At 52.5% G+C, this 23,054-nt stretch overlaps 5 protein-coding genes and 1 long non-coding RNA gene across 12 annotated transcripts; 1 reads left to right on the top strand and 5 right to left on the bottom strand.

Annotated features, from left to right (window-relative positions):
* Positions 1-507: 507 nt before the first annotated feature.
* On the bottom strand, positions 508-3,646 carry LOC130539165 (hydroxyacid-oxoacid transhydrogenase, mitochondrial-like). The gene is made up of 7 exons (XM_057057350.1): positions 3,530-3,646; positions 3,300-3,455; positions 3,127-3,225; positions 2,970-3,048; positions 2,637-2,733; positions 2,261-2,418; positions 508-1,107 (listed from the first exon to the last, which is right to left on the bottom strand). The coding sequence occupies exons 1-7, from the start codon at positions 3,571-3,573 to the stop codon at positions 1,024-1,026; spliced, it is 717 nt and encodes a 238-aa protein (XP_056913330.1). The 5' UTR covers positions 3,574-3,646; the 3' UTR covers positions 508-1,023.
* Positions 3,647-4,186: 540 nt separating this feature from the next.
* LOC130539137 (hydroxyacid-oxoacid transhydrogenase, mitochondrial-like) lies at positions 4,187-8,902 on the bottom strand. 2 transcript variants are annotated; one of them, XM_057057285.1, is made up of 13 exons: positions 8,799-8,902; positions 7,636-7,673; positions 7,269-7,318; positions 6,917-7,015; positions 6,713-6,867; positions 6,383-6,579; positions 5,733-5,810; positions 5,562-5,667; positions 5,335-5,487; positions 5,162-5,260; positions 5,006-5,084; positions 4,673-4,769; positions 4,187-4,454 (listed from the first exon to the last, which is right to left on the bottom strand). In XM_057057285.1, the coding sequence occupies exons 1-13, from the start codon at positions 8,849-8,851 to the stop codon at positions 4,198-4,200; spliced, it is 1,461 nt and encodes a 486-aa protein (XP_056913265.1). In that variant the 5' UTR covers positions 8,852-8,902; the 3' UTR covers positions 4,187-4,197. The 2 variants fall into 2 exon arrangements, with proteins under 2 accessions (XP_056913265.1, XP_056913266.1); XM_057057286.1 differs by having other exon boundaries at positions 6,962-7,015.
* Positions 8,903-12,198: 3,296 nt separating this feature from the next.
* Positions 12,199-15,201, bottom strand: LOC130539145 (E3 ubiquitin-protein ligase TRIM63-like). The gene is made up of 9 exons (XM_057057297.1): positions 14,898-15,201; positions 14,640-14,812; positions 14,126-14,300; positions 13,918-14,013; positions 13,608-13,841; positions 13,335-13,357; positions 13,137-13,261; positions 12,682-12,890; positions 12,199-12,607 (listed from the first exon to the last, which is right to left on the bottom strand). Exons 1-9 carry the CDS (start codon positions 15,015-15,017, stop codon positions 12,545-12,547), a joined length of 1,218 nt encoding a protein of 405 aa, XP_056913277.1. The 5' UTR covers positions 15,018-15,201; the 3' UTR covers positions 12,199-12,544.
* A 154-nt stretch (positions 15,202-15,355) lies between these two features.
* On the bottom strand, positions 15,356-18,198 carry LOC130539167 (dnaJ homolog subfamily C member 5B-like). The gene is made up of 4 exons (XM_057057351.1): positions 17,890-18,198; positions 17,557-17,770; positions 15,612-15,786; positions 15,356-15,538 (listed from the first exon to the last, which is right to left on the bottom strand). The coding sequence occupies exons 1-4, from the start codon at positions 17,994-17,996 to the stop codon at positions 15,441-15,443; spliced, it is 594 nt and encodes a 197-aa protein (XP_056913331.1). The 5' UTR covers positions 17,997-18,198; the 3' UTR covers positions 15,356-15,440.
* A 1,083-nt stretch (positions 18,199-19,281) lies between these two features.
* ttc19 (tetratricopeptide repeat domain 19) lies at positions 19,282-23,022 on the bottom strand. 3 transcript variants are annotated; one of them, XM_057057306.1, is made up of 11 exons: positions 22,874-23,022; positions 22,542-22,633; positions 22,154-22,236; positions 21,973-22,083; positions 21,597-21,635; positions 21,431-21,487; positions 20,807-20,868; positions 20,530-20,624; positions 20,280-20,443; positions 20,058-20,220; positions 19,282-19,990 (listed from the first exon to the last, which is right to left on the bottom strand). In XM_057057306.1, exons 1-11 carry the CDS (start codon positions 22,996-22,998, stop codon positions 19,836-19,838), a joined length of 1,146 nt encoding a protein of 381 aa, XP_056913286.1. In that variant the 5' UTR covers positions 22,999-23,022; the 3' UTR covers positions 19,282-19,835. The 3 variants fall into 3 exon arrangements, with proteins under 3 accessions (XP_056913286.1, XP_056913288.1, XP_056913287.1); XM_057057308.1 differs by having other exon boundaries at positions 22,465-22,633; positions 22,874-23,006; XM_057057307.1 differs by having other exon boundaries at positions 21,973-22,236; positions 22,465-22,633; positions 22,874-23,006.
* Positions 20,568-21,395, top strand: LOC130539176 (uncharacterized). 4 transcript variants are annotated; one of them, XR_008954057.1, is made up of 5 exons: positions 20,568-20,717; positions 20,788-20,883; positions 20,933-20,989; positions 21,088-21,167; positions 21,244-21,395. It is a non-coding gene; the product is annotated as an uncharacterized LOC130539176 (long non-coding RNA). The 4 variants fall into 4 exon arrangements; XR_008954055.1 differs by having other exon boundaries at positions 20,933-21,006; positions 21,143-21,167; positions 21,244-21,394; XR_008954058.1 differs by having other exon boundaries at positions 20,952-21,006; positions 21,143-21,184; positions 21,238-21,249.
* Positions 23,023-23,054: the final 32 nt, after the last annotated feature.

Below are 23,054 nucleotides of genomic sequence, written 5' to 3'. Positions count from 1 at the left end.
GCACGCTGATGCACAGATGGCATTATTGATCACGTTGTGATTGGATCACAGTCCTGCTGGCTCCTTGCTCCAGATGTGCTGCTGGACTTGAAGCTCTGACCTTCCTATAACTGTTCCATCACCTGAGCAGCAGCACCTGATCAACAAATGTTCTGAAACCCCTCCATCACATCCAGATGGGGCAGCTGCTGGATCAGATGGAGGAGGGTTAAAGTTCCTGGAAACACCCTTTAGAGCCATAGATCCGTGGAATGATGGCGTGAGGTTCCACGAGGTCACAGATTAAAGGAGCTCCGTGTGTTCAGGTCTGATGATGCTGGAGACCACGTGGGGTCCACCCTGGAACCCAGTCTGATCGGGATGCACAGCTCAGCCCGACTGGTTGTGATGAGCAGCCGTGCTCTCATGTGGGACGAGACCTGATCCCTGAGCCTGATGTGCGTCTCCATGGAAACGCGACAGGCCAGTTCAGTGACGTCAGCATCAACAAATATAAACACAAACAAATCGAAACTTGCTATCGTTTAATTAGTCATTTATAAAGAGTGTATTTGAAATAAAAATACTCTAATGTTCATTTGATTCATTTAGAAGAATACATTTCCATGAGATGAAAGTGATTTTTTATGTTTGGTTTATGTTTTTATGTTTTAACTCCACATTGAAGAATTTATGATTACACAGGAAAATACTGGAATCACATTTACCAACATCACTAATGAGGATTAAATGGTCACTTATTTCATACAATCCTGTAAACTCAACATCTTTTTGATCAAAACTTCAAAGATTGGCAGCAAGATCAAAGGGTGGATGAGGTCCCCACAAGGACAGAAGAATCATGTGTGTGTGTGCTACATGTTTGTGAGGTGAGGAACTTCTTTACGTCCCTCATAACTTCAAAGGTGTGTTTAAAAGTTCCGGTTAGAATTGGGTTGAGGTCAAGATCGAGATAAGGAAGATCAAGGTCGAGGAGCTGAGTATGTCCTCGCAAAGATAGAAAACACAAGGGAAAGTGTGTGTTCAGTAGATCTTCATAGAGGCTTCAAAGAGCTGGCTGAGATCTTCCTCGGTGTGTGGTCTTGGAGACAGTTTGGTCACTCGCTCCTGTGGGGGGGTGGAAGGGGAGAGAGAAGACCTCTTTAATCTCTTTCATCCCTTTAATCTCTATCATCTCTTTAATCTCTATCATCCCTTTAATCTCTATCATATCTTTCATCTCTTTAATCTCTATCATCTCTTTCATCTCTTTAATTTCTATCATCTCTTCCATCTCTTTAATCTCTTTCATCCTTTAATCTCTTTCATCTCTATCATCTCTTTAATCCCTTTAATCTCTTTCATCTCTTTAATTTCTATCATCTCTTTAATCTCTATCATCTCTTTAATTTCTATGATCTCTTTAATCTCTATCATCTCTTTCATCTCCACTCCACTACACTCTGATCTGGTGAAACATCCAGGTGGGAGCTGGCGAAGTCCCGCCCAGTTGGCAGCATTCCAGTTCCAAACTTGGAAAAACAAGATGGCCGCACCCACAAAAGCTGTTGTTGTTTAGCACGTCCAGAACATCCTTTGTTCTTCAGAGCATCTGTCACAACCGTCCCAGGACCTGTTGAGTTGCTCTGGGGTCAAAGGTCACCCTCAGCTCTTTTTAAGCGGGGGTGTTGGGCAGCAGGCCGAAGCGTCTCCAGCACGGCGATCACCTGAGTGTCGGTGGCGGTGAAGTGAGGGGTCTCGCCCCTGAAACATGGCCGCTGACCTAAAATAACCCCCAGATTATTGAAGCCAGGCCAAAGGTCCTGAAGCCCCCAACACCTGCTCAACACCTGCTCAACACCTGATCAAACCTGCTCAACACCTGATCAACACCTGCTCAACACCTGCTCAACACCTGATCAACACCTGCTCAACACCTGCTCAACACCTGATCAACACCTGCTCAACACCTGCTCAACACCTGATCAACACCCGCTCAACACTGATCAACACCTGATCAACACCTGCTCAACACCTGATCAATACCTGCTCAACACCTGATCAACACCTGCTCAACACCTGATCAATACCTGATCAACACCTGATCAACACCTGCTCAACACCTGATCAACACCCGCTCAACACCTGATCAACACCTGATCAACACCTGATCAACACCTGATCAACACCTGCTCAACACCTGCTCAACACCTGACTGAGGGAAACACCTGCTGATGATGTCATACATGTGACAGTCGGTCCAGAGTGTCCCTGAACACACCTGTGGGACGGTTCCCTTCACCAGAGCTGGGACGTCATCGCTGCCGTACCCCAAAGCTCCGAGCCCATCCTCCACCTGCAGCTCGAACAGGAAGTTCCGAAGGGTGTCTGCCAGAACCGGGCCTGCGTCCTCCCGCTTCACCTGGCGAACGTCTGCACCTGGAAGAAGACAGGTGATTCAGCCGCAGCAGGTGCAGGTAGCACACACCTGGTTAGCTGTTGTTAATCATTAAACAGGTTGAACAGCAGGGTACATCTGAAGGTCACACGGTAAACAGGTGAACAGGTGAACAGGTGAACAGGTCAGCAAGAGAATGGGCGGCCCCCTGTTGGCCTTAGTGTGCTCAGCCTTAGCAGATAAAGTAAACAGGAAGTACCCAGGATTTCAGCAGCCTCCAGGTGGCGCTCTGGACACATGGGGGCCGTGAAGTTAAAGACAGCAGGAGCTGTGAGGACCACGGAGAGCCCGTGAGGCTGAGGACAGACATGGACACAGAATAGCAGCTGATCAGACGAGGGAACGGCTGAAAGCAGCTGGATGAAGGTGAGGAGGACCAGGTGGAGAAGTTTCCTCTGCAGGTTGGAGGTCTCTCTGGAGCTCCTCCACCTGATGCCGCCACAAACACTGACACAGGCAAGTGTCCGGGGTCCGGGTCCGGGTCCACAACCCCAGCAGGATCTTAAAGGTGATTTCGTCCTTCACAACTCACCACTAGAGGGTGCTCCACGCCATAACCCTTTGCCATATGAGTCTTCACATTGCCAGCAATCGGATACGACATTCCGTGACTGCGGGGGGAAAATTTTGACACTTTGACTTTGTTTCTCTTCAGGCTGCTGGAACAGTAGCAGGATCTCTTTTCCTACCACAGGTGAACGCCAGCGTTCCCGAAGCCGATGCCGGCAAACACACTCGCCAAGTGCATGCTGGAGCGCGCCTCCAGATCTTCGGGGTCGCGCACGGCTCTGAAATCCCTCCGTCATCAGACACATGCCTCATTTCTGTAAATCCTCTCTGCATCAGATTTAACTGTAGTTACCGTTTCATGTACTTGGCAACCACCTGGAGGGCGTGGCGGGACCATACGTCGCTGATGGGGTTGCTGCCCTGGTAGGCAGGGCGGTGGAGGGGGTTGGGGGGGCAGGGGCTCCGCTGGTCGTAGGGCAGCGCGTTGGTGTAAGACTCCAGAGCGTGACTGAGATGGAGCACGGGGAGAAATTCACAGAAAAGAAGGAGTTTTCTTCTGAAAGGTGCAGACAGGAAACGGACCACAGCACATCGAAGCCGCTGTTGGCAGCGACACTCTCGGGCATGCTGAGCGTGTGGAGAGGGTCCACGATGCCCAGAGTGGGTCTGATGGCTCTGCTGGCGATTCCTGACGACCAATCACAGCTCAGACTCAGTTTCACGTCCACACGCTGCTGACTTCATCACTTTTACCTGTTTTTGCTTTCAGGGGCTCAAAGTCAAAGATGGCAACGCCGGTGGTCTCACTGCCGGTTCCTGCAGTTGTAGGAACTGAAAGATCAAAGAGAAATATGAGGAACACGAAGAACTAAAAGAATCCCCATTCTTGATCACATGACACATTTCAGCAAAACAATAAAATGTTAAGAGACGTATCAGAATGAGAATAAAAAGAGAAAGATTTCAATCTACATTCATTTAAATGTTCAGGGGAAAATTCAAAACAACTTAAATGAGTCAATTCTGTTTCTGAGCTCATCGACGTTACGGCCTGTTCTGGCTCCGCCTTTGCACCTGATCAACACCTGCTCACACCTGCTCAACACCTGCTCAACACCTGCTCACACCTGCTCAACACCTGCTCAACACTGATCAACACCTGATCAACACCTGCTCAACACCTGCTCACACCTGCTCAACACCTGCTCAGCACCTGATCAACACCTGATCAACACCTGATCAACACCTGATCAACACCTGCTCAACACCTGCTCAACACCTGACTGAGGGAAACACCTGCTGATGATGGCATACATGTGACAGTCGGTCCAGAGTGTCCCTGAACACACCTGTGGGACGGTTCCCTTCACCAGAGCTGGGACGTCATCGCTGCCGTACCCCAAAGCTCCGAGCCCATCCTCCACCTGCAGCTCGAACAGGAAGTTCCGAAGGGTGTCTGCCAGAACCGGGCCTGCGTCCTCCCGCTTCACCTGGCGAACGTCTGCACCTGGAAGAAGACAGGTGATTCAGCCGCAGCAGGTGCAGGTAGCACACACCTGGTTAGCTGTTGTTAATCATTAAACAGGTTGAACAGCAGGGTACATCTGAAGGTCACATGGGAAACAGGTGAACAGGTGAACAGGTGAACAGGTCAGCAAGAGAATGGGCGGCCCCCTGTTGGCCTTAGTGTGCTCAGCCTTAGCAGATAAAGTAAACAGGAAGTACCCAGGATTTCAGCAGCCTCCAGGTGGCGCTCTGGACACATGGGGGCCGTGAAGTTAAAGACAGCAGGAGCTGTGAGGACCACGGAGAGCCCGTGAGGCTGGGGACAGACATGGACACAGAATAGCAGCTGATCAGACGAGGGAACGGCTGAAAGCAGCTGGATGAAGGTGAGGAGGACCAGGTGGAGAAGTTTCCTCTGCAGGCTGGAGGTCTCTCTGGAGCTCCTCCACCTGATGCCGCCACAAACACTGACACAGGCAAGTGTCCGGGGTCCGGGTCCGGTTCCACAACCCCAGCAGGATCTTAAAGGTGATTTCGTCCTTCACAACTCACCACTAGAGGGTGCTCCACGCCATAACCCTTTGCCATATGAGTCTTCACATTGCCAGCAATCGGATACGACATTCCGTGACTGCGGGGGGAAATTTTGACACTTTGACTTTGTTTCTCTTCAGGCTGCTGGAACAGTAGCAGGATCTCTTTTCCTACCACAGGTGAACGCCAGCGTTCCCAAAGCCGATGCCGGCAAACACACTCGCCAAGTGCATGCTGGAGCGCGCCTCCAGATCTTCGGGGTCGCGCACGGCTCTGAAATCCCTCCGTCATCAGACACATGCCTCATTTCTGTAAATCCTCTCTGCATCAGATTTAACTGTAGTTACCGTTTCATGTACTTGGCAACCACCTGGAGGGCGTGGCGGGACCATACGTCGCTGATGGGGTTGCTGCCCTGGTAGGCAGGGCGGTGGAGGGGGTTGGGGGGGCAGGGGCTCCGCTGGTCGTAGGGCAGCGCGGTGTAAGACTCCAGAGCGTGACTGAGATGGAGCACGGGGAGAAATTCACAGAAAAGAAGGAGTTTTCTTCTGAAAGGTGCAGACAGGAAACGGACCACAGCACATCGAAGCCGCTGTTGGCAGCGACACTCTCGGGCATGCTGAGCGTGTGGAGAGGGTCCACGATGCCCAGAGTGGGTCTGATGGCTCTGCTGGCGATTCCTGACGACCAATCACAGCTCAGACTCAGTTTCACATCCACACGCTGCTGACTTCATCACTTTTACCTGTTTTTGCTTTCAGGGGCTCAAAGTCAAAGATGGCGACCCCGGTGGTCTCACTGCCGGTTCCTGCAGTTGTAGGAACTGAAAGATCAAAGAGAAATATGAGGAACACGAAGAACTAAAAGAATCCCCATTCTTGATCACATGACACATTTCAGCAAAACAATAAAATGTTAAGAGACGTATCAGAATGAGAATAAAAAGAGAAAGATTTCAATCTACATTCATTTAAATGTTCACGGGAAAATTCAAAACAACTTAAATGAGTCAATTCTGTTTCTGAGCTCATCGACGTTACGGCCTGTTCTGGCTCCGCCTTTGCATCCGACACCGCCTCCTCATATGCCCCACCCCATCTGGCCCCACCTCCTTGTCTGACCACACCCCTCTTCTGACCCCACCTCCTCGCCTGGCCCCACCCCCTCTTATGGTCCCACCTCTCATCTGTCCCCACCCCATCATGGTCCCACCCCTCATCTGTCCCCACCCCCTCCGTTGGCCACACCCCTCTTCTGACCCCACCTCCTCACCTGGCCCCACCCCTCATCTGCCCCCACCTCCTCACTTGGCCCCACCCCTCATCGGTCCCTACCCCCTCCGTTGGCCCCACCCCCTCCGTTGGCCCCACCCCCTCCCCAGCCAACGTCTCTCACCTGCGATGAGCGGCTTCAGCGCCCCAGTAATTGGCTTCCCTTTCCCAATTGGAGCGTTGACAAAGTCCAGGAAGTCGGCGTCGGGGTGGCAGGAGTAGAGATTGGCTGCTTTACAGGTGTCAATCACAGAGCCTCCGCCCACCGCCACAAACACATCAAAGGAATTGCTCTTAGCGAAGGCAATGGCATCTTTGAAGCTAGCAGACACAAATACAGGAGCATGAAGGTTCACTGCTCAAACTAAAGAAAACTGTTGCTGGTCTGACCATCCAGCAGCCAATCACAGGCCAGGATTCCCCTGAACCTGGGTCACATGTGTCAGTGCGTCACCTGGCGTCGGTGGGCTCCACCCGAACGTTATCGTAGACTTTGTACTTGACTCTGTTCTTGTCCAGAGACTCAAGGACGGCTCTCACCGGGGGCAGGAGGGACAGCTTCTTATCAGTCATCAGACACACGTTCTGTGCTCGGAGGTTCTGCAGGTCCTGCAAGAGAACCACAACCACCTCACAGGTTCTCACCAGAACCCCTCACCAGAACCTCCAGCATCCGAGCATCCAAACTAGGAGTTATCGTTACCATGCCGATTTCTCTGCTGACTCCTCCTCCATATCTGATGTTGGAGCTCGCCATCTGACAGACAGGCAGGCAGACAGACAGGTAGGCAGACAGACAGACAGGTAGACAGACAGGCAGACAGACAGGTAGGCAGACAGACAGGCAGAGAGACAGGTAGGCAGAGAGACAGGCAGGCAGACAGACAGGCAGGACAGACAGACAGACAGACAGGTAGGCAGACAGACAGGCAGGCAGGCAGAGAGACAGACCTGGTACATCCTGGACGCAGCATATTTCATATTTCATATTTCATATTTCAACAACCAACCTCAAAGGCATAATCTGTTTTCCTGACTGTGCAGACTGAACCTCCAGCACCTGCAGAACACACGATCCACAGTGTGTTCGTCAGACAGGTGTATCATGGCCTTCTGTGGGTGTGTGTGGGTGTGTGGGTGTGTGTGTGTGTGTGTGTGTGTGTGGGTGTGGGTGTGTGTGAGTGGGTGTGTTGTGTGTGTGTGTGGGTGTGTGTGTGTGGGTGTGGGGTGTTGTGTGTGGGTGGGTGTGTGTGTGGGTGTGGGTGTGTGTGTGTGGGTGGTGTGGGTGTGTGTGTGGGTGTGGGTGTGTGTGGTGTGTGTTGTGTGTGTGTGGTGTGTGTGTTGTGTGGGTGTGTGAGTGTGTGGGTGTGTGTGTACCCTGGTGGAAGGTGTTGGAGTGTGCAGGACATCTGCACCTGTGAAGACAAACATCCATTAGCTGCTCAGTTACTGAGGGGGACACAGTTCCCCTCCAGGGTCCTGGGGGTCCTGGGGGTCCTGGGGGTCCTGGAGCCTAACCCAGCTGCACCTGAGTGAAGGCAGGGTGCAGCCTCTTTACGGGTACCTAGCTCAAGGGTTCCTGGGCAGTGCTATGAAGGAGCCCAGTCCATTAATATAAAATCATATGTTCACAATAATATGAATATTTTTGTCCTTAATCAAAAAAACATCAAAATGAGAGAAAGAATCTCCTCTCGTTGAAGGTTCCAGCAATGTGTTGGCACTCAGAGGGGAGAACCTTCAAACCGACCTGCTGGGACACAAACAGCTACCAAAGACGTCCCTGCAGACGGAGACGCCTCCCAAGACCCTCAAGGAACTCATATGTGAAACCCAAATGGGGGTTAGAAGTGAACTGTCTGAGGGAGGTCGGTCCTGGGGGGCAGAACCCAACAAATACCCTCCACCTGCCCCAGCAGAGGGAGAGAGCCTGGAGGGAACTATTGGGACCCTTTCTTCATCCAAAGAAACCAACAGGTGAACCACAGCAATGTGAGCAGATGGGTGCATCACACTCGTGGTCGTGTGTAGAGTTGGAGGAGTTCTGGGACAGAGTGGTTTGGACTTTAGGAGAGGTTCCTTCCCACAGGATACCGAGGAACCCCTGGAAAATGGAGCCGGTTTGAATCTTCACAAGACCTGTATCCCTTAGGATCCTGACCTGCAGGTAAACAGTCGCTAACTAGAGAGCTGAGCCACCAAGTCCAGGTCAGTGTTTGGGTAACATCTGGGTAACAGTTGGGTAACATCTGGGTAACAGCTCCGTGTTAATCATTAACCCCCCCCCCCCTCCATTTACACCTCTACTGGTGGTTTTTTGCATTTCTATTCTGGGTTGTTGTCTATTTTTCCAAGTTGTCATTTTCTAAGTTTGGGAAAGAAATGCAAAACTAATTTTCTAGCCTTTTACTTTCTGAAAGGTAAATAATTACGAGTTACATTTGTGCAACAGTCGACGTCCTCGCTTATAAAGCCGTAATTCCACCTTTTCCGTTAGAAAGTTCGCGCAAACACAGAACGAGTATCGGACGGGAACTTACGCCGCGTGCTGCAGCTGTTTCAGGAGGTGAACGACTCGCTCGCGACCCACCATGTTCGTCTTCCGCGCAGGAACTTCCGGGGTGTGACGTCACGTCCGCCTCCTCTCTTTGCCAGGAATATTCCCCTTCAGTCCAGATTAGAACCATCAACTTAATTATACGATCTACGCGCTTAGTTCAGAACTTCTATAAGAATGTTGAATAAAAAATTCAAATGTAAACTTTTACCTGTTGGAACATAATTAAAACATTAAAAACATCAAACATATGTTTGAAATACATATTTGATGGTTTAGTTGATGCTTCTAGTTCCTAATAATTAATGTATGGTTTAGTAAAGCAGCTCCTGAAGTTTTTGAACATTGACCTTTAACCTTTAAACACAGCACTCTCCTGTCTTCTGTTCCTTAGCAACAGAAAAACGTCAGCGTGTCGATCACGTCCAACTGGTTTCTAGGGGAAGAGGTATTGATACCCTGGAAATCAAGGTGCTTTGTGAACAAGGACCGTGTGAGACGAGGGGGTCCTGACCTGGGGCAGCAGATACAGGTGCCTCTGGGGGGGTTCTGACCTGGGGCAGCAGATACAGGTGCCTCTGGGGGGGTCCTGACCTGGGGCAGCAGATACAGGTGCCTCTGGGGGCCTCCTGACCTGGGGCAGCAGATACAGGTGCCTCTGGGGGGGTTCTGACCTGGGGCAGCAGATACAGGTGCCTCTGGGGGCCTCCTGACCTGGGGCAGCAGATACAGGTGCCTCTGGGGGCCTCCTGACCTGGGTCAGCAGATACAGGTGCCTCTGGGGGGGTCCTGACCTGGGGTAGCAGATACAGGTGCCTCTGGGGGCCTCCTGACCCCGGGCAGCAGATACAGGTGCCTCTGGGGGCCTCCTGAGCCTGGAGCTGTGACTGACTGACAGGCTATCTCCTTAGCCTTCTGTGCTAACTCTGTTCTACTCTGGGCTGACTGAGCTAACTGGGCTAACTGAGCTAACTGGGCTAACTGGGCTAACTGAGCTAACTGAGCTAACTGGGCTAACTGGGCTAACTGAGCTAACTGGGCTAACTGGGCTAACTGGGCTAACTGGGCTAAATCCAAATGGACTCTAGCTGCTTTACATGTTCAAGAGTATTTAACAGAAGATCTCCAGCTGATGAAGGCTGTGATGCACCTGTACTGATCCACCTGTAGTGAACGAGAGGAAGGGTCGATCTATGGGAGAGAAGACCTCGATCAGAGAGTCAGGCACTTCTCCTTCCTTCCTTGATGGTGACGATGATGAAGAAGATGATGATGGTGATGATAATGATGATGGTGATGGTGGTGATGATGGTGGTGGTGATGATGGTGATGATGGTGGTGATGGTGGTGATGATGGTGATGATGGTGGTGGTGGTGGTGATGGTGTGATGATGGTGATGATGGTGGTGGTGATGATGGTGATGGTGTGATGGTGATGATGATGGTGATGCTGGTGGTGCTGCTGCTGGTGGTGCTGGTGGTGGTGCTGGTGGTGGTGCTGGTGGTGCTGCTGGTGCTGCTGGTGCTGATGGTGGTGATGCTGGTGCTGCTGGTGGTGCTGGTGGTGGTGCTGGTGCTGCTGCTGGTGGTGCTGGTGGTGCTGCTGCTGGTGCTGCTGGTGGTGCTGGTGGTGCTGCTGCTGGTGCTGCTGGTGGTGCTGGTGGTGCTGCTGCTGGTGCTGCTGGTGGTGCTGCTGGTGGTGGTGGTGCTGGTGGTGATGCTGGTGATGATGGTGGTGCTGCTGGTGATGCTGGTGCTGATGGTGGTGATGATGGTGCTGCTGGTGCTGATGGTGGTGATGCTGGTGGTGCTGGTGGTGCTGCTGGTGCTGCTGTGGTGCTGCTGGTGGTGGTGATGGTGGTGCTGCTGGTTGCTGCTGGTGGTCTGCTGCTGGTGGTGGTGCTGCTGGTGCTGCTGGTGGTGCTGCTGGTGCTGCTGCTGGTGGTGCTTCTGCTGGTGGTGGTGCTGCTGGTGCTGCTGCTGGTGTGCTGCTGCTGGTGGTGGTGGTGCTGGTGCTGCTGGTGGTGCTGCTGGTGCTGCTGGTGGTGCTGCTGCTGGTGGTGTGCTGCTGGTGTGCTGCTGGTGGTGCTGCTGCTGCTGGTGGTGGTGGTGCTGGTGCTGCTGGTGCTGCTGGTGGTGCTGCTGCTGGTGGTGGTGCTGCTGGTGCTGCTGGTGGTGATGCTGGTGCTGCTGGTGGTGCTGGTGGTGCTGCTGGTGCTGCTGTGGTGCTGCTGGTGGTGCTGATGGTGCTGCTGGTGGTGCTGGTGGTGGTGCTGCTGGTGCTGATGGTGGTGCTGGTGGTGCTGGTGGTGCTGCTGTTGCTGCTGGTGGTGCTGCTGCTGGTGGTGGTGCTGCTGGTGCTGCTGCTGCTGCTGGTGGTGCTGCTGGTGCTGCTGTGGTGCTGCTGGTGCTGCTGGTGGTGCTGCTGCTGCTGCTGGTGGTGGTGCTGCTGTGGTGCTGCTGGTGGTGCTGCTGTTGCTGCTGGTGGTGCTGCTGGTGCTGCTGGTGGTGCTGCTGCTGGTGGTGGTGCTGCTGGTGCTGCCTGGTGGTGCTGCTGCTGGTGGTGCTGCTGGTGCTGCTGTTGGTGCTGCTGCTGGTGGTGGTGCTGCTGGTGCTGCTGGTGCTGCTGGTGTGCTGCTGCTGGTGGTGGTGCTGCTGGTGCTGCTGTGGTGCTGCTGCTGGTGGTGCTGCTGGTGGTGCTGCTGTTGCTGCTGGTGGTGCTGCTGGTGCTTGCTGGTGGTGCTGCTGCTGCTGGTGGTGGTGCTGCTGGTGCTGCTGGTGGTGCTGCTGCTGGTGCTGCTGGTGCTGCTGGTGGTGCTGCTGGTGCTCTGGTGGTGCTGCTGCTGCTGGTGGTGGTGCTGCTGGTGCTTCTGGTGGTGCTGCTGGTGGTGCTGCTGGTGCTTGCTGGTGGTGCTGCTGCTGGTGGTGTGCTGCTGGTGCTGCTGGTGTGCTGCTGGTGTGCTGCTGCTGGTGGTGCTGCCTGGTGCTGCTGGTGGTGCTGCTGGTGGTGTGCTGCTGGTGCTGCTGCTGGTGCTGCTGTGGTGCTGCTGGTGCTGCTGTGGTGCTGCTGCTGGTGGTGGTGCTGGTGGTGCTGATGGTGCTGCTGGTGGTGATGCTGGTGCTGCTGGTGGTGATGCTGGTGCTGCTGGTGGTGGTGCTGATGGTGCTGCTGGTGGTGTGCTGGTGGTGCTGGTGGTGGTGCTGGTGGTGATGGTGGTGTGATGATGGTGGTGGTGGTGGTGATGGTGGTGGTGATGATGATGATGGTGGTGATGATGATGGTGATGATGATGATGATGAAGATCCCTCATCATCATCTTATCAATGCAGCATCCAGAACAAATGTGTCTGTATGGAGTTCGTGTTCATTTCATGTAAAAAGATGGTTTGAAGTTTTATTTTATTCACTTTTTTATTAACTGAAACAAAGAAGACTTGAATATAAATTCAGATTTTAGATCATGTTGCTGTTTTAACATTTACAAAGTTTAGGAAAATATCTGAATGAAATGTGCCGACCCATCACTGGTTGTACTGGTGTCACTTCTGGTTGTACTGGTGTCACTTCCGGTTGTACTGGGGTCACTTCTGGTTATACTGGTGTCACTTCCGGTTATACTGGTGTCGTTTCCGGTTGTACTGGTGTCACTTCCGGTTGAGCTGGTGTCACTTCTGGTTGTACTGGGGTCACTTCCGGTTGTACTGGGGTCACTTCCGGTTGTACTGGGGTCACTTCTGGTTGAGCCAGCTGAAGGAGAAGACGTGTTTGGGTCCATCTTTGTCCTCGGACTCCTGTGATCAGAGGGATGAAGGGCGACTCAGCTAAAGCATCATGGGTAACTGTCAGCTGGAACATGATGTCATACCTGAGAAGCAGGGGGGGGCGTGGCTGGATGGGTTGACGGAGAGGGGGCGGGGCTTTTGGAAGTGGGTGGATCTTCAGGGCACTTCTGATGGCCTGCAGGCTGCGCCGGCTGCTGATTGGCTGAGGCTGCTGCATGTTGCTGCTGCTCAAAGTGACTTCCTGTCAGGGTCCCTCTTATCTCAGACGCGTCCTCTTCATCTTCATCCTCAACTGATGCGATCAAACAGTATTAAGTGGTAGCACATTTTAGCCTGTTAGCATACAGAACAGAATATCTGTGCAAGTTTGGCTGCTAACACAATAACAACTTTATTCTCCTCCCTTAGACACCACAGCAGGCTTAGCTAGCTCGGCAGAGTGTGTGTGCTAATGAGGAAACTTGGCTGCTATGCTAACGCGCTAGCCTTTCCACCAGAGCCAATAACCTTTTAGTTGTTGGCCGAAGGTCCTTCTTACATTTGAGAAAGTCCACCTTCCTGAGCGCTCTCCGCTGAGGCTCCACGTTTGCTGTGAAATGATCCATTTTCTCGTAGCCGTGTTGGATCTGATCCAGGTGAGACGTGTCTGCGCCCTCCCCCAGCCTGAGCAGACACAGCACACTGTCACACTGCTGAGGAACCAGGAGGTAGCAGGAGGCCACCTGCCTTTACTCACTTCAGTAGCAGAGGTTTGGTGACCTGTGACAAGAAAAACACGATCAGTGATGCACGTCATGATAGAAGCTCCAACTCTAACAACATCTTCAGAACTCTTCACACTCCTCTCTGGTGTCTTCCATAACCAGCAGATGTTTGACCAACATCTGCAGGTGCTGGTCGGTGAAGTTACTGAACAGCATGTCATCTTCACACCGACTGCAGAGAGATTGGGCCATTTCCCACGTCCCCTGAATGCCTCAGCAGAACCTTCAGGTGTGTTCAGGTTCACCTGCAGGAACAGGGCCATCTCAGACTCGTCCAGCGTCTGGATGGCGGTCTCCAGCAGCTTGGCAGCATTTTCCAGGTGCTCGCTGTGTTTCCTCCTCAGCCCTCTGATGTAGTCCAGTTTTTCCTCCTGCTCAGCATTGATCTGCACAATCATCTCACACTTCCTGTCCTCCAGCAGGGTGAACAGACGGTCGAAGGCCTCACACAGCTTGGACTTCTGTCTGCTGCCGTTCTCCTGAAACCTCGAGGTCGACAAAGATCCCGTGAGAAACCTTCAACACCCCCCAGGAATGACGGTTGCTAAAACTCACGCTGACGGCTCGGCTGGTTTCCTCCAGCTGACTGATGACGGCCTGAATTCTCTCATTGTTCCCCACCAAGAGTGAGACACAGTCAGTCAGCTCTGCCTACACACACACACACACACACACACACACACACACACACACACACACACACACACACACTCGTACAGGTGATTCTGACAGCAGTTGGTGCTGATTGGCTGCTGGGACTCACCTTCTGAGACTGGAACACACTCTCCAGCGGAGCCACTTCACAGTCTTTGTGAGCTCCGAACACTTTACAGAGGGAGCAGGTTGGAGTGCTGCAGCTCACACAGTAGATGTTGATCTTCTCTTCTTCATGGTCTTCACACATCGGCTGCTGTTGCTTCACCTCAGCTTCTGGCCTGCTGCTCTCGCACACACACACACACACACACACACACACACACACACACCCACACACCCACACACCCACACACACCCACACACACACACACGCGCACACACACACACCCACACACACACACGCACACACACACACCACACACACACACACACACGCACACACACACACACACTCGCACACACACACACACGCACACACACACACACACACACACACACACACACATCCTCTCGTCAGATGACTTTATTTTTAGGGTGCCTTTATAAACCATATTTAAACCTCCATATTTGAAACATTCCCCACACAGCTAGTGGCAGCTGCTCCTGCTAGCCTACGTTACCTGCTGCTGCCCTGCTTGTACATGTCAATGATGTTCTCCACCAGCAGGTTGCGCTGCAGTCCATACACGCCATGTCTGTCCAGAACGACCTCGTGGCGGCAGGACGGGCACCGGAAACGACCACCGGAGGCGAGTGTGGAGCTGCTCCGGGCCGATAGGTAGGGGTTGGATGCCTGTGGGGGTGGAGACGGAGGGTGTCCTGTTGTCCTTCACACCAGTGTCCAGCAGAGGCTTCGGCCTCACCTGCGCCAGACTCACCTGGAAGACGTCGTTGGCACACTTGCGGCAGAGATTGTGCTGACATGGCAGGATGACCACTGGTTTGGAGAACATCTCCAGGCAGATGGGACAGATGAGCTGCTTCTCCAGACTCTCCATGAGGAGGACCGCAGGAAGATCTGCTCCAAGAGACAAAAGAAGGAACAGAAGAAGAGCAAACAGGAGCTGGACGGCTGACGAGGACACACTGGAAACGCTCCGTCTGTTTTTAGCCGAAGGGACGTCAGCTGTTACCGTGACAACATTCCCTTATATGTCAAAGGTCATGCGGAGCCCTGACAGGGAGAAACAGCAGTGGGGTGGGGGTGGGGGGGCTTAAAGAGCCAGTCAGGGCCGGCGAGGCAGCAGAGGCTGCAGCGCCGCCTGCTGGAGGGAAGCTGGTCGCCATCACCATCAATTAAAGGCTGTGAAGCATAAAAACCAGAAGGAAACGACTCTTTCTTTTATAAAACGCTGATGTTTTATTGATGTTGTGTTGAGCGAACACATTCTTCGGTGTGTTGTTCTGAGGGCTCCTGCTCCTCAGGTGTAGGTGTCAGCGTAGCGGCGGCTTCCATCGGAGATCAGCTGAGTTTTCTCGTTGGCGTTGGCGGGTTGACGAGTGATGGGACTGTCGATATCTGCAGAGATGTCAGAATAAAACGTTTGATTCCACAAAGATTCTCAAAACCTGTGAACAGCTTGATTGCTCACCACCATCACGCCTGTCGTTCATCTCCTCCTCCACCTCGTCAGAGCAGAAGAACTCAGGCTCCGCCTCCTGCGAGCTGCTGGCTGGCCTGAGTTTCCCACAGCAACAGTTGCAGCAGCAACAGAGGCAACAGCAACAGTAGCAGCCGGTCAGGAGGCCACAGAGGGCAAAGAGGCCCTGGCAGGGGACAGCAGAGGGTTAGGGTAGGTTAGGTTAGGGTTGGGTTAGGGTTAGGGTTAGGGTAGGGTTGGGTAGGTTAGGTTAGGGTAGGTTAGGGTAGGTTAGGTTAGGGTAGGTTAGGTTAGGGTTAGGGTAGGGTAGGTTAGGGTAGGTTAGGGTTAGGGTAGGTTAGGTTAGGGTTCGGGTTAGGTTAGGTTAGGGTTCGGTTGGGGTAGGTTAGGTTAGGTTAGGGTTAGGGTTAGGTTAGGGTTAGGTTAGGTTATGTTAGGTTGGGTTGGGTTGGGTTGGGTTGGGTTAGGTTAGGTTAGGGTAGGTTAGGTTAGGTTAGGTTAGGGTAGGTTAGGTTCGGGTAGGGTTAGGGTAGGTTAGGTTAGGTTAGGTAGGTTAGGTTAGGTTGGGTTAGGTTAGGGTTAGAGGTTAGGTCGGGGTTAGGGTAGGTTAGGGTAGGTAGGTTAGGGTAGGGTAGGGTAGGGTAGGGTAGGTAGGTTAGGTTAGGGTAGGGTAGGTAGGGTTAGGGTTAGGGTAGGTTAGGGTTAGGTTAGGTTAGGTTAGGTTAGGGTTAGGGTTAGGGTAGGTTAGGGTAGGTTAGGGTTAGGTTAGGGTAGGTTAGGTTAGGGTAGGTTAGGTTAGGGTAGGTTGGGGTTAGGGTTAGGTTAGGTTAGGGTTAGGGTTAGGTTAGGTAGGGTAGGGTAGGTTAGGTTAGGGTTAGGGTTAGGGTTAGGTTAGGTTAGGTTGGGGTTAGGTTAGGTTAGGGTTAGGTTGGGGTTAGGGTAGGTTAGGGTTAGTTAGGTTAGGTTAGGTTAGGGTAGGTAGGTTAGGGTTAGGTTAGGTTAGGGTAAGGGTAGGGTTAGGTTAGGTTAGGTTAGGTTAGGTTGGGTTGGGTTGGGTTGGGTTAGGTTAGGGTAGGTTAGGTTAGGTTAGGGTAGGGTAGGTTAGGGTAGGTTAGGTTAGGGTTAGGGTAGGGTAGGGTAGGTTAGGTTAGGTTAGGTTAGGTTAGGTTAGGTTGGGTTGGGTTGGGTTGGGTTGGGTTAGGTTAGGATAGGATAGGTTAGGTTAGGGTAGGGTAGGGTAGGGTAGGTTAGGTTAGGGTTAGGTTAGGGTAGGTTAGGGTTAGGGTAGGTTAGGTTAGGGTAGGTTAGGTTAGGTTAGGTTAGGTTAGGGTTAGGTTAGGTTAGGGTTAGGGTTAGGGTTGGGTTAGGCTCCGATGAGTCCCCCCCCCCCCCCGGAGGAACAACATGGCATCACTGAGCAGCGACGCCTGCTCGGAGCGCCATCGTCGCCCCTTTAAACCAGCATGTCATGGTAAACTAACAGCTCTCCACCAGTGCTCCCACCTGCAGCTAGTTCTGAGGACCCACCACACACACACCCACACACTAACCCCCCCCCCCACACACACACACCCACACCCACCCCCCCCCACACACACACACACACACACTCTCTCTGAGCCCACTGCCACTGACATCACTGCCCCGTAAAGAACTCTAGAACCCTAACCCTAACCCTAACCCTGGATCTGTGGTCTTTACTAACGTGTTCGATGACAGTGAGGCTGAAGGTTTTTATTCTAATGAACATTTGGAGTGAGACCTCCTGTTTTAATCCTCTCTAGAATAGTTGGTTTGTTGACCTTCTGCAGCAGCTCAGGTGTCCTTCAACATCGATGTTCTTCTTCTACAACTCCACTGAGGTCTGGAGTTTGAGGGTCTAGGAACAGTTTTGCTCATTCACTCTTAAAAATGTTCTACTTCTTCACAAACCCACCTTGGCCCACCAGGTGGACAGCATGAAGTAGGTGTTAACATTGTCCTCTCCAAACTGCTGGGCCACGTAAAGTCCTAGGGAGCCATAGGAGTCGTAGATGTTCCTCTTGTTCAGGTCCGAGAGGATGGCGTGAGCATTGTTCAGCTCCTTGAATTTCTCTGCTGCCTCCACATTCTCTGGGTTCTTATCAGGGTGATAGCGCAACGCTAACTTCCTGTTGTTGGGGAGGAGGAGAAAGAGGTGTGAGGTGATCCTGTTCTAACCACGAGCATTATCCTAGCTAGCATCATACCGGAGCTACAGAATCACTGGCTAGATGCTAGCTACTCGTACCTGTAGGACTTCTTGATGTCATCGTGGCTGCAGCCTTTCTCCAGACCCAGAACCTGATATAGAGCTTCTCCAGATGCAGAGAGAGTTCGCTGCCGGGCGTCAGACATCGTCACACCATCACCTTTCAGACAAAAACATCATTTAGCTGCATCTTCAAGTCTGTCCCCCAACAAACGTCACCGTCATCAACGTCAGGACAAAATGGAAGCTGCTCCACTCAAGATGGAGAAGAGCCGAGTCCCAACACCTCCCAGACAGGGTGACCCTCACCCTGACCCTAGCCCTGACCTTAACCCTGACCCTAGCCCTGACCTTAACCCTGACCCTAGCCCTGACCTTAACCCTGACCCTAGCCCTGACCCACGAGCTGAACTGTGTAGCGTGAACTAGAGCGCCTGCACACGAAGACCCTCCCATGAGGTCTGGTCCAGGTCTCAGGTCCCACAAAGACAGCCCCCCCTAACCTGAGGTAGAGAAGGTGGCTGCTGTAGTAGAGGAAGAGTTAGAGGGACTTTACCTGAGTGCTGGAGCCTCGGAGCAGCGAGAGCCTCACCTGTGTTCTACCTGTCCAGGTGATACAGAAGCTCTGTGGCAGCCTCCTCATCAAACATTCAGCAGAGGTTTGGCTCAGGTGACCTCGGCGTCCACGCCTGCTTGGGTTTCACTGGAACCTCCCATGGACAGGGAGGTTGCCATGGCGACGGTGTGAGAGGCAGTGAGGGAGGTAAAGCAGCACCAGCGGAGCAACGCTGCAGTTTTGGGGTCACGTGTGATCAGAAGTGATCAAGATCAGGACTCGTGTCACACCTGCATCCCCCCCCCGGCCCGACTGCGTTGGCGTCCAACAGGAAGTCCGTGTGACTGACCTCTGCCCTCGCCGTCCTCACGTCAGGCGGTGGGTCGCCAACGTGGTCATGTGACGTGTTGATGACATTTTTAGGAAATGATGATGATGATGGGCTGAGGAAGAGCTGCTATACTTTACTTTGCTAATTCCAAAGATCAAAGCCAAAGAGATTAGATCAAAGAGCTGCTGCTGTTCCGGAACCTTTATGACGGATTTGTGTCTTCCTCCGGTTTGTTGTGTGCTGCTGTCTGGTCTTTACTAATGAGTTACTAATGAGTGATTTATTAATGAGTGATTTATTAATGAGTTACTAATGAGTGATTTATTAATGAGTTACTAATGAGTGAGTTACTAATGAGTGATTTATTAATGAGTTACTAATGAGTGAGTTACTAATGAGTGATTTATTAATGAGTTACTAATGAGTGATTTACTAATGAGTGATTTATTAATGAGTTACTAATGAGTAATTTACTAATGAGTGATTGGTTGATTGATGATTGTCTTTGTGACACCCTCGTTTGTTCTCCAGAAACACACAAATCTTAAACATTTCCTGATTATATTTAATAAAAACCAGACACAAAGTTCATAAAGACAGTTTCAGGTTGGGCCAATCATGGGGGGCCTGGTCACATGGGCATCTGCAGGGGGCGGAGCTTCATCAGCATGTGGTGGTGTCTGTGTAGCTGTGTGTGTGTGTGTAGCTGTGTGTGTGTAGCTGTGCGTGTGTGTGTAGCTGTGTGTAGCTGTGTGTGTGTGTAGCTGTGCGTGTGTGTAGCTGTGCGTGTATCTGGCATCACGTGCTTTTATTCTGACAGTTCAGGAAGCAGCAGGAAGTTCAGCGGCTGCGTGTGAACAAGAACACAAGTGTGGAACCAACAGTCCAACGTCTGTGTTGCTGGACACCTGTGGAACGTGGCCTGGGGGGGGGGTAGAGGTTCTGGGGGGGGGGGTAGAGGTTCTGGGGGGGGTAGAGGTCCTGGGGGGGGTAGAGGTTCTGGGGGGGGTAGAGGTTCTGGGGGGGGTAGAGGTCCTGGCAGGAACCTGTAGTTGAGGAGAGGAACCAGAGCCTGAGCTCCTGTGGACGGAGCTTCGGTCAGTTCTGAGCAGCCTTCTTATCCTCCTCCTGGTTCCTCCTCTTTTTCACCTCCGTCAGCCCCTCCAGAATCTGGCCCACGGCCTCCTGGTCCCCCGACTGCCGAGCCAGACCCAGAGCCTCCTTGTAGAACCGAACCGAATCCTCAAGGTGTCCTGTGTGATAGAAGGAGAGGCTGAGAGCTGGTGAGGACCACCGGCCTCACCTGCCGCCTGAACTCACCTGCGTGCAACAGGATCCCAGCCAGGTTCCCCAGGAGCACGTGCTGGTCTGGATGTCCAACAGAACGGCTCAGGTCCACAGCCTGCTGGATCAATGTCAGAGCCTCGTCGTGGTGACCCTGGAGGTCCAGGACGGTGGCCAGGTCGCTCATCAGCACCAGAGTCTTACAGGAGACATGACAGTGAGCATGGGGGGGTCCTCTCACCTTCTCAGAGCTTCTACCTGTGGGTGGGCGTCGCCCTGCTCCTGCCGGCAGATGCTCAGGGCCTCCTGGTAGTCCTGCCGGGCCTGGTTCAGTCGCAGAGTTGAAGCTCGGTACCGAGCTCGTGAGTCCAGACAGAGACCCAGGAGGAGGTGGGTTTCCTTTCTGAGGGCTTCCAGCTCCTCTGAACACCAGAACCCAAAGAAACATCATGGATCTGACAGCAGGAACCTCTGGTTCTGGTTCTGGTTCTGGTGCACTCCGCCTCACCTGTCCGCTCCTCTGCAAGTTCTTCCTTCTGCTGCTTCAGTTTGGCCTCCAGAGACTCTGTGCAGAACCTGAAGCCGTGCTCTGCAAGCTCCGCCCTCAAACACAAACACGCCGTTAATGGTGCAACAGCACGCCGAGCTCCCGAGGTCAGCGGGTCAAGGTCAGCGGGTCAAGGTCAGCAGGTCAAGGTCAGTGGGTCAAGGTCAGTGGGTCAAGGTCAGCGGGTCAAGGTCAGCGGGTCAAGGTCAGTGGGTCAAGGTCAGCGGGTCAAGGTCACCTGTTCTGTTCAGCATAGATGGTGGCGAGTTTCAGCGACATCTCGATGACGGCGTTGTCGTCCTTGGAGACAGACAGGTTAATGACAGAGTGAGAGACAGGTTAATGGTTAATGACAGAGAGACAGGTTAATGACAGACAGACAGGTTAATGACAGACAGACAGGTTAATGACAGAGAGACAGGTTAATGACAGAGACAGGTTAATGACAGAGACAGGTTAATGACAGACAGACAGGTTAATGACAGAGAGATAGGTTAATGGTTAATGACAGAGAGACAGGTTAATGACAGACAGACAGGTTAATGACAGACAGACAGGTTAATGACAGAGTGAGAGACAGGTTAATGACAGAGAGACAGGTTAATGACAGAGACAGGTTAATGACAGAGACAGGTTAATGACAGACAGACAGGTTAATGACAGAGTGAGAGACAGGTTAATGAACAGCTCTGTCACACACAGGCATTTGTTCTTCTATCTTTGTAAGGACCGTCCCTGGCTGGCAGACAGACGAGCAGACAGGGAGACAGACAGGGAGACAGACAGGCAGGGAGACAGACAGGCAGGCAGACAGACAGACAGGCAGGCAGACAGACAGACAGGGAGACAGACAGACAGGCACCTCTGGAGTTCCTCCTGAAAGCATGAAGCTCATCGCTGCTTTAAAAAGTTTTTCTGCCTGTAAAGACAGAAAAGCATCATTTTTTCCTGCGTGTGTGTGTGTGTGTGTGCGTGTGTGTGTGTGCGTGTGTGTGTGTGTGCGTGTGTGTGTGTGTGTGTGGACTCACGTTGTCCAGCTCACCCTGAATATACGCCAGATTTGCCATCTAAGGAATAGGTGCAGAAGAGGTCAGAGGTCTTATTCTAGTGTCTCTTCATGTTGAATGTGGCAGCGTCACACCAGGACCTTTAAGCCCCCCCGCCCCCACCAGTGCCCCCCCACCAGTGCCCCCCCACCCCCACCCCCACCAGTGCCCCCCCACCAGTGCCCCCCCACCAGTGTGATGCTGTGTATTACAGGAACAAGGGCAATAAAGCTGATTCTGAGGTCATCTCAATGTTTCAGGGTAAAATCTGCTAATCAGGGATCATTTATGATTGAATCCCTCAAAAATCTGATCATTTACCCCCCCCCACAGGTCAGAGGTCAGAGGTCAGGGTTACCAGACTGTAGGTGTAGATGATCCCCTGCCGGTCGTTAGTCTGATGAGCCAGAACGACGGCCCGATGAAGGAACCCCGATGCTTCTTGGAGCTGCCCTCGATACATGCTGAGCTGTGAGACCAGAGGAGACGTGACGACTGACCCAGAACCACCGACCCGTTCCAGCACCATGCAACGGTACCTTAGCTCGCTTCAGCAGCAGAATCATCTCATCCTTCTGAGTTTCAGCTGGTAGATCATCAGAACGACTGAAGAGAGAGAGAGCTGCACACACACACACGCACGCACGCACACGCACGCACACACACACACACGCACGCACACACACACACACACACGCACACGCACACACGCACGCACACACGCACACACACACACACACGTTACTGGTTAATAAATGTCAGTTCGGCCAGCACAGTTGGAGACTTTCACATTTTGTTGTGCTGCCAGAAAACTTCACCGTATGACATTTGGTTATTTTAGGATACCAACATAAAATGTGAAAGTTTTCCAACGTTCTTTTCTGGCTGAAGGGAATTTTCAGCGTTGCAGTGAAGCAGCTTCAGTACCGACAGCCGTCCACAGGAAGCATCTTCCTCCGGGGGCAGGCTCATGTCGGTTGACCCAGGCAGGACTGTCCGCAGCGCCACCTGGTGGACGTCTAACAACCACACGTTAAAGGCTCGAAATTGCGTTTTAACTTTGAACTTGTTAAACAAAGTAGGCTAAACGTATAAAAGCTGCGTCGCAGACCCTAGCATGTTTAGGTCACTAGCATGTTATGGTCACTAGCATGTTTTGGTCACTAGCATGTTTTGGTCACAGCCGTTAGCTGCGTCCGTTCCTCTTCACGGAACCGCAACCGATCCGGTTCTTGTGGTCCGTGTCCAGCTTAACTCACCTCAGCTGTGCGGCCCAGAAACGTCTCCCGTCTGCGGACCGTCGGAACGGGTTCAGGATCCGACAGAGGACAGTGCGGAACCTGCACGCTGCCATATTTACGGAGCAGGGCGGAAATGACGTCATCTGCGGCGGAAGTGCTGATTTGGTTTCATCGGATTCGATCAACCAACTTTTGCCTT

The sequence above is a fragment of the Takifugu flavidus genome, chromosome 15 (assembly GCF_003711565.1).
Source record: "Takifugu flavidus isolate HTHZ2018 chromosome 15, ASM371156v2, whole genome shotgun sequence".
Lineage (NCBI taxonomy): Eukaryota > Metazoa > Chordata > Actinopteri > Tetraodontiformes > Tetraodontidae > Takifugu > Takifugu flavidus.
Note: the sequence above shows the minus strand (reverse complement) of the source record. Positions and strands in the feature narration are given on the sequence as shown.

What these genes read in the sequence shown, in the direction of transcription:
- LOC130539165 (XM_057057350.1), bottom strand. Translation starts at nt 3,573, where the DNA reads ATGCCCGAGAGTGTCGCTGCCAACAGCGGCTTCGATGTGCTGTG. An exon ending in GTTGCCAAGTACATGAAACG is followed by an intron (nt 3,226 to 3,299) that starts GTAACTACAGTT and finishes GAGGGATTTCAG; the next exon opens with AGCCGTGCGCGACCCCGAAG. An exon ending in TGAAGGGAACCGTCCCACAG is followed by an intron (nt 1,108 to 2,260) that starts GTGTGTTCAGGG and finishes ACCCCCCCACAG; the next exon opens with GAGCGAGTGACCAAACTGTC.
- LOC130539137 (XM_057057285.1), bottom strand. Translation starts at nt 8,851, where the DNA reads ATGGTGGGTCGCGAGCGAGTCGTTCACCTCCTGAAACAGCTGCAGCAC. An exon ending in AGCGGCTTCGATGTGCTGTG is followed by an intron (nt 5,488 to 5,561) that starts GTCCGTTTCCTG and finishes GCTCCATCTCAG; the next exon opens with TCACGCTCTGGAGTCTTACA. An exon ending in AACGCTGGCGTTCACCTGTG is followed by an intron (nt 5,085 to 5,161) that starts GTAGGAAAAGAG and finishes TTCCCCCCGCAG; the next exon opens with TCACGGAATGTCGTATCCGA.
- LOC130539145 (XM_057057297.1), bottom strand. Translation starts at nt 15,017, where the DNA reads ATGGAGAGTCTGGAGAAGCAGCTCATCTGTCCCATCTGCCTGGAGATG. An exon ending in ACCAAACCTCTGCTACTGAA is followed by an intron (nt 13,262 to 13,334) that starts GTGAGTAAAGGC and finishes GTGTCTGCTCAG; the next exon opens with GCTGGGGGAGGGCGCAGACA. An exon ending in CGCCCCCCCCTGCTTCTCAG is followed by an intron (nt 12,608 to 12,681) that starts GTATGACATCAT and finishes CTCTGATCACAG; the next exon opens with GAGTCCGAGGACAAAGATGG.
- LOC130539167 (XM_057057351.1), bottom strand. Translation starts at nt 17,996, where the DNA reads ATGTCTGACGCCCGGCAGCGAACTCTCTCTGCATCTGGAGAAGCTCTA. An exon ending in TGTCCACCTGGTGGGCCAAG is followed by an intron (nt 15,787 to 17,556) that starts GTGGGTTTGTGA and finishes GTCCCCTGCCAG; the next exon opens with GGCCTCTTTGCCCTCTGTGG. An exon ending in GAACGACAGGCGTGATGGTG is followed by an intron (nt 15,539 to 15,611) that starts GTGAGCAATCAA and finishes ACATCTCTGCAG; the next exon opens with ATATCGACAGTCCCATCACT.
- ttc19 (XM_057057306.1), bottom strand. Translation starts at nt 22,998, where the DNA reads ATGACGTCATTTCCGCCCTGCTCCGTAAATATGGCAGCGTGCAGGTTC. An exon ending in TGCTGCTGAAGCGAGCTAAG is followed by an intron (nt 22,084 to 22,153) that starts GTACCGTTGCAT and finishes CTGGTCTCACAG; the next exon opens with CTCAGCATGTATCGAGGGCA. An exon ending in ATCTATGCTGAACAGAACAG is followed by an intron (nt 20,625 to 20,806) that starts GTGACCTTGACC and finishes TTTGTGTTTGAG; the next exon opens with GGCGGAGCTTGCAGAGCACG.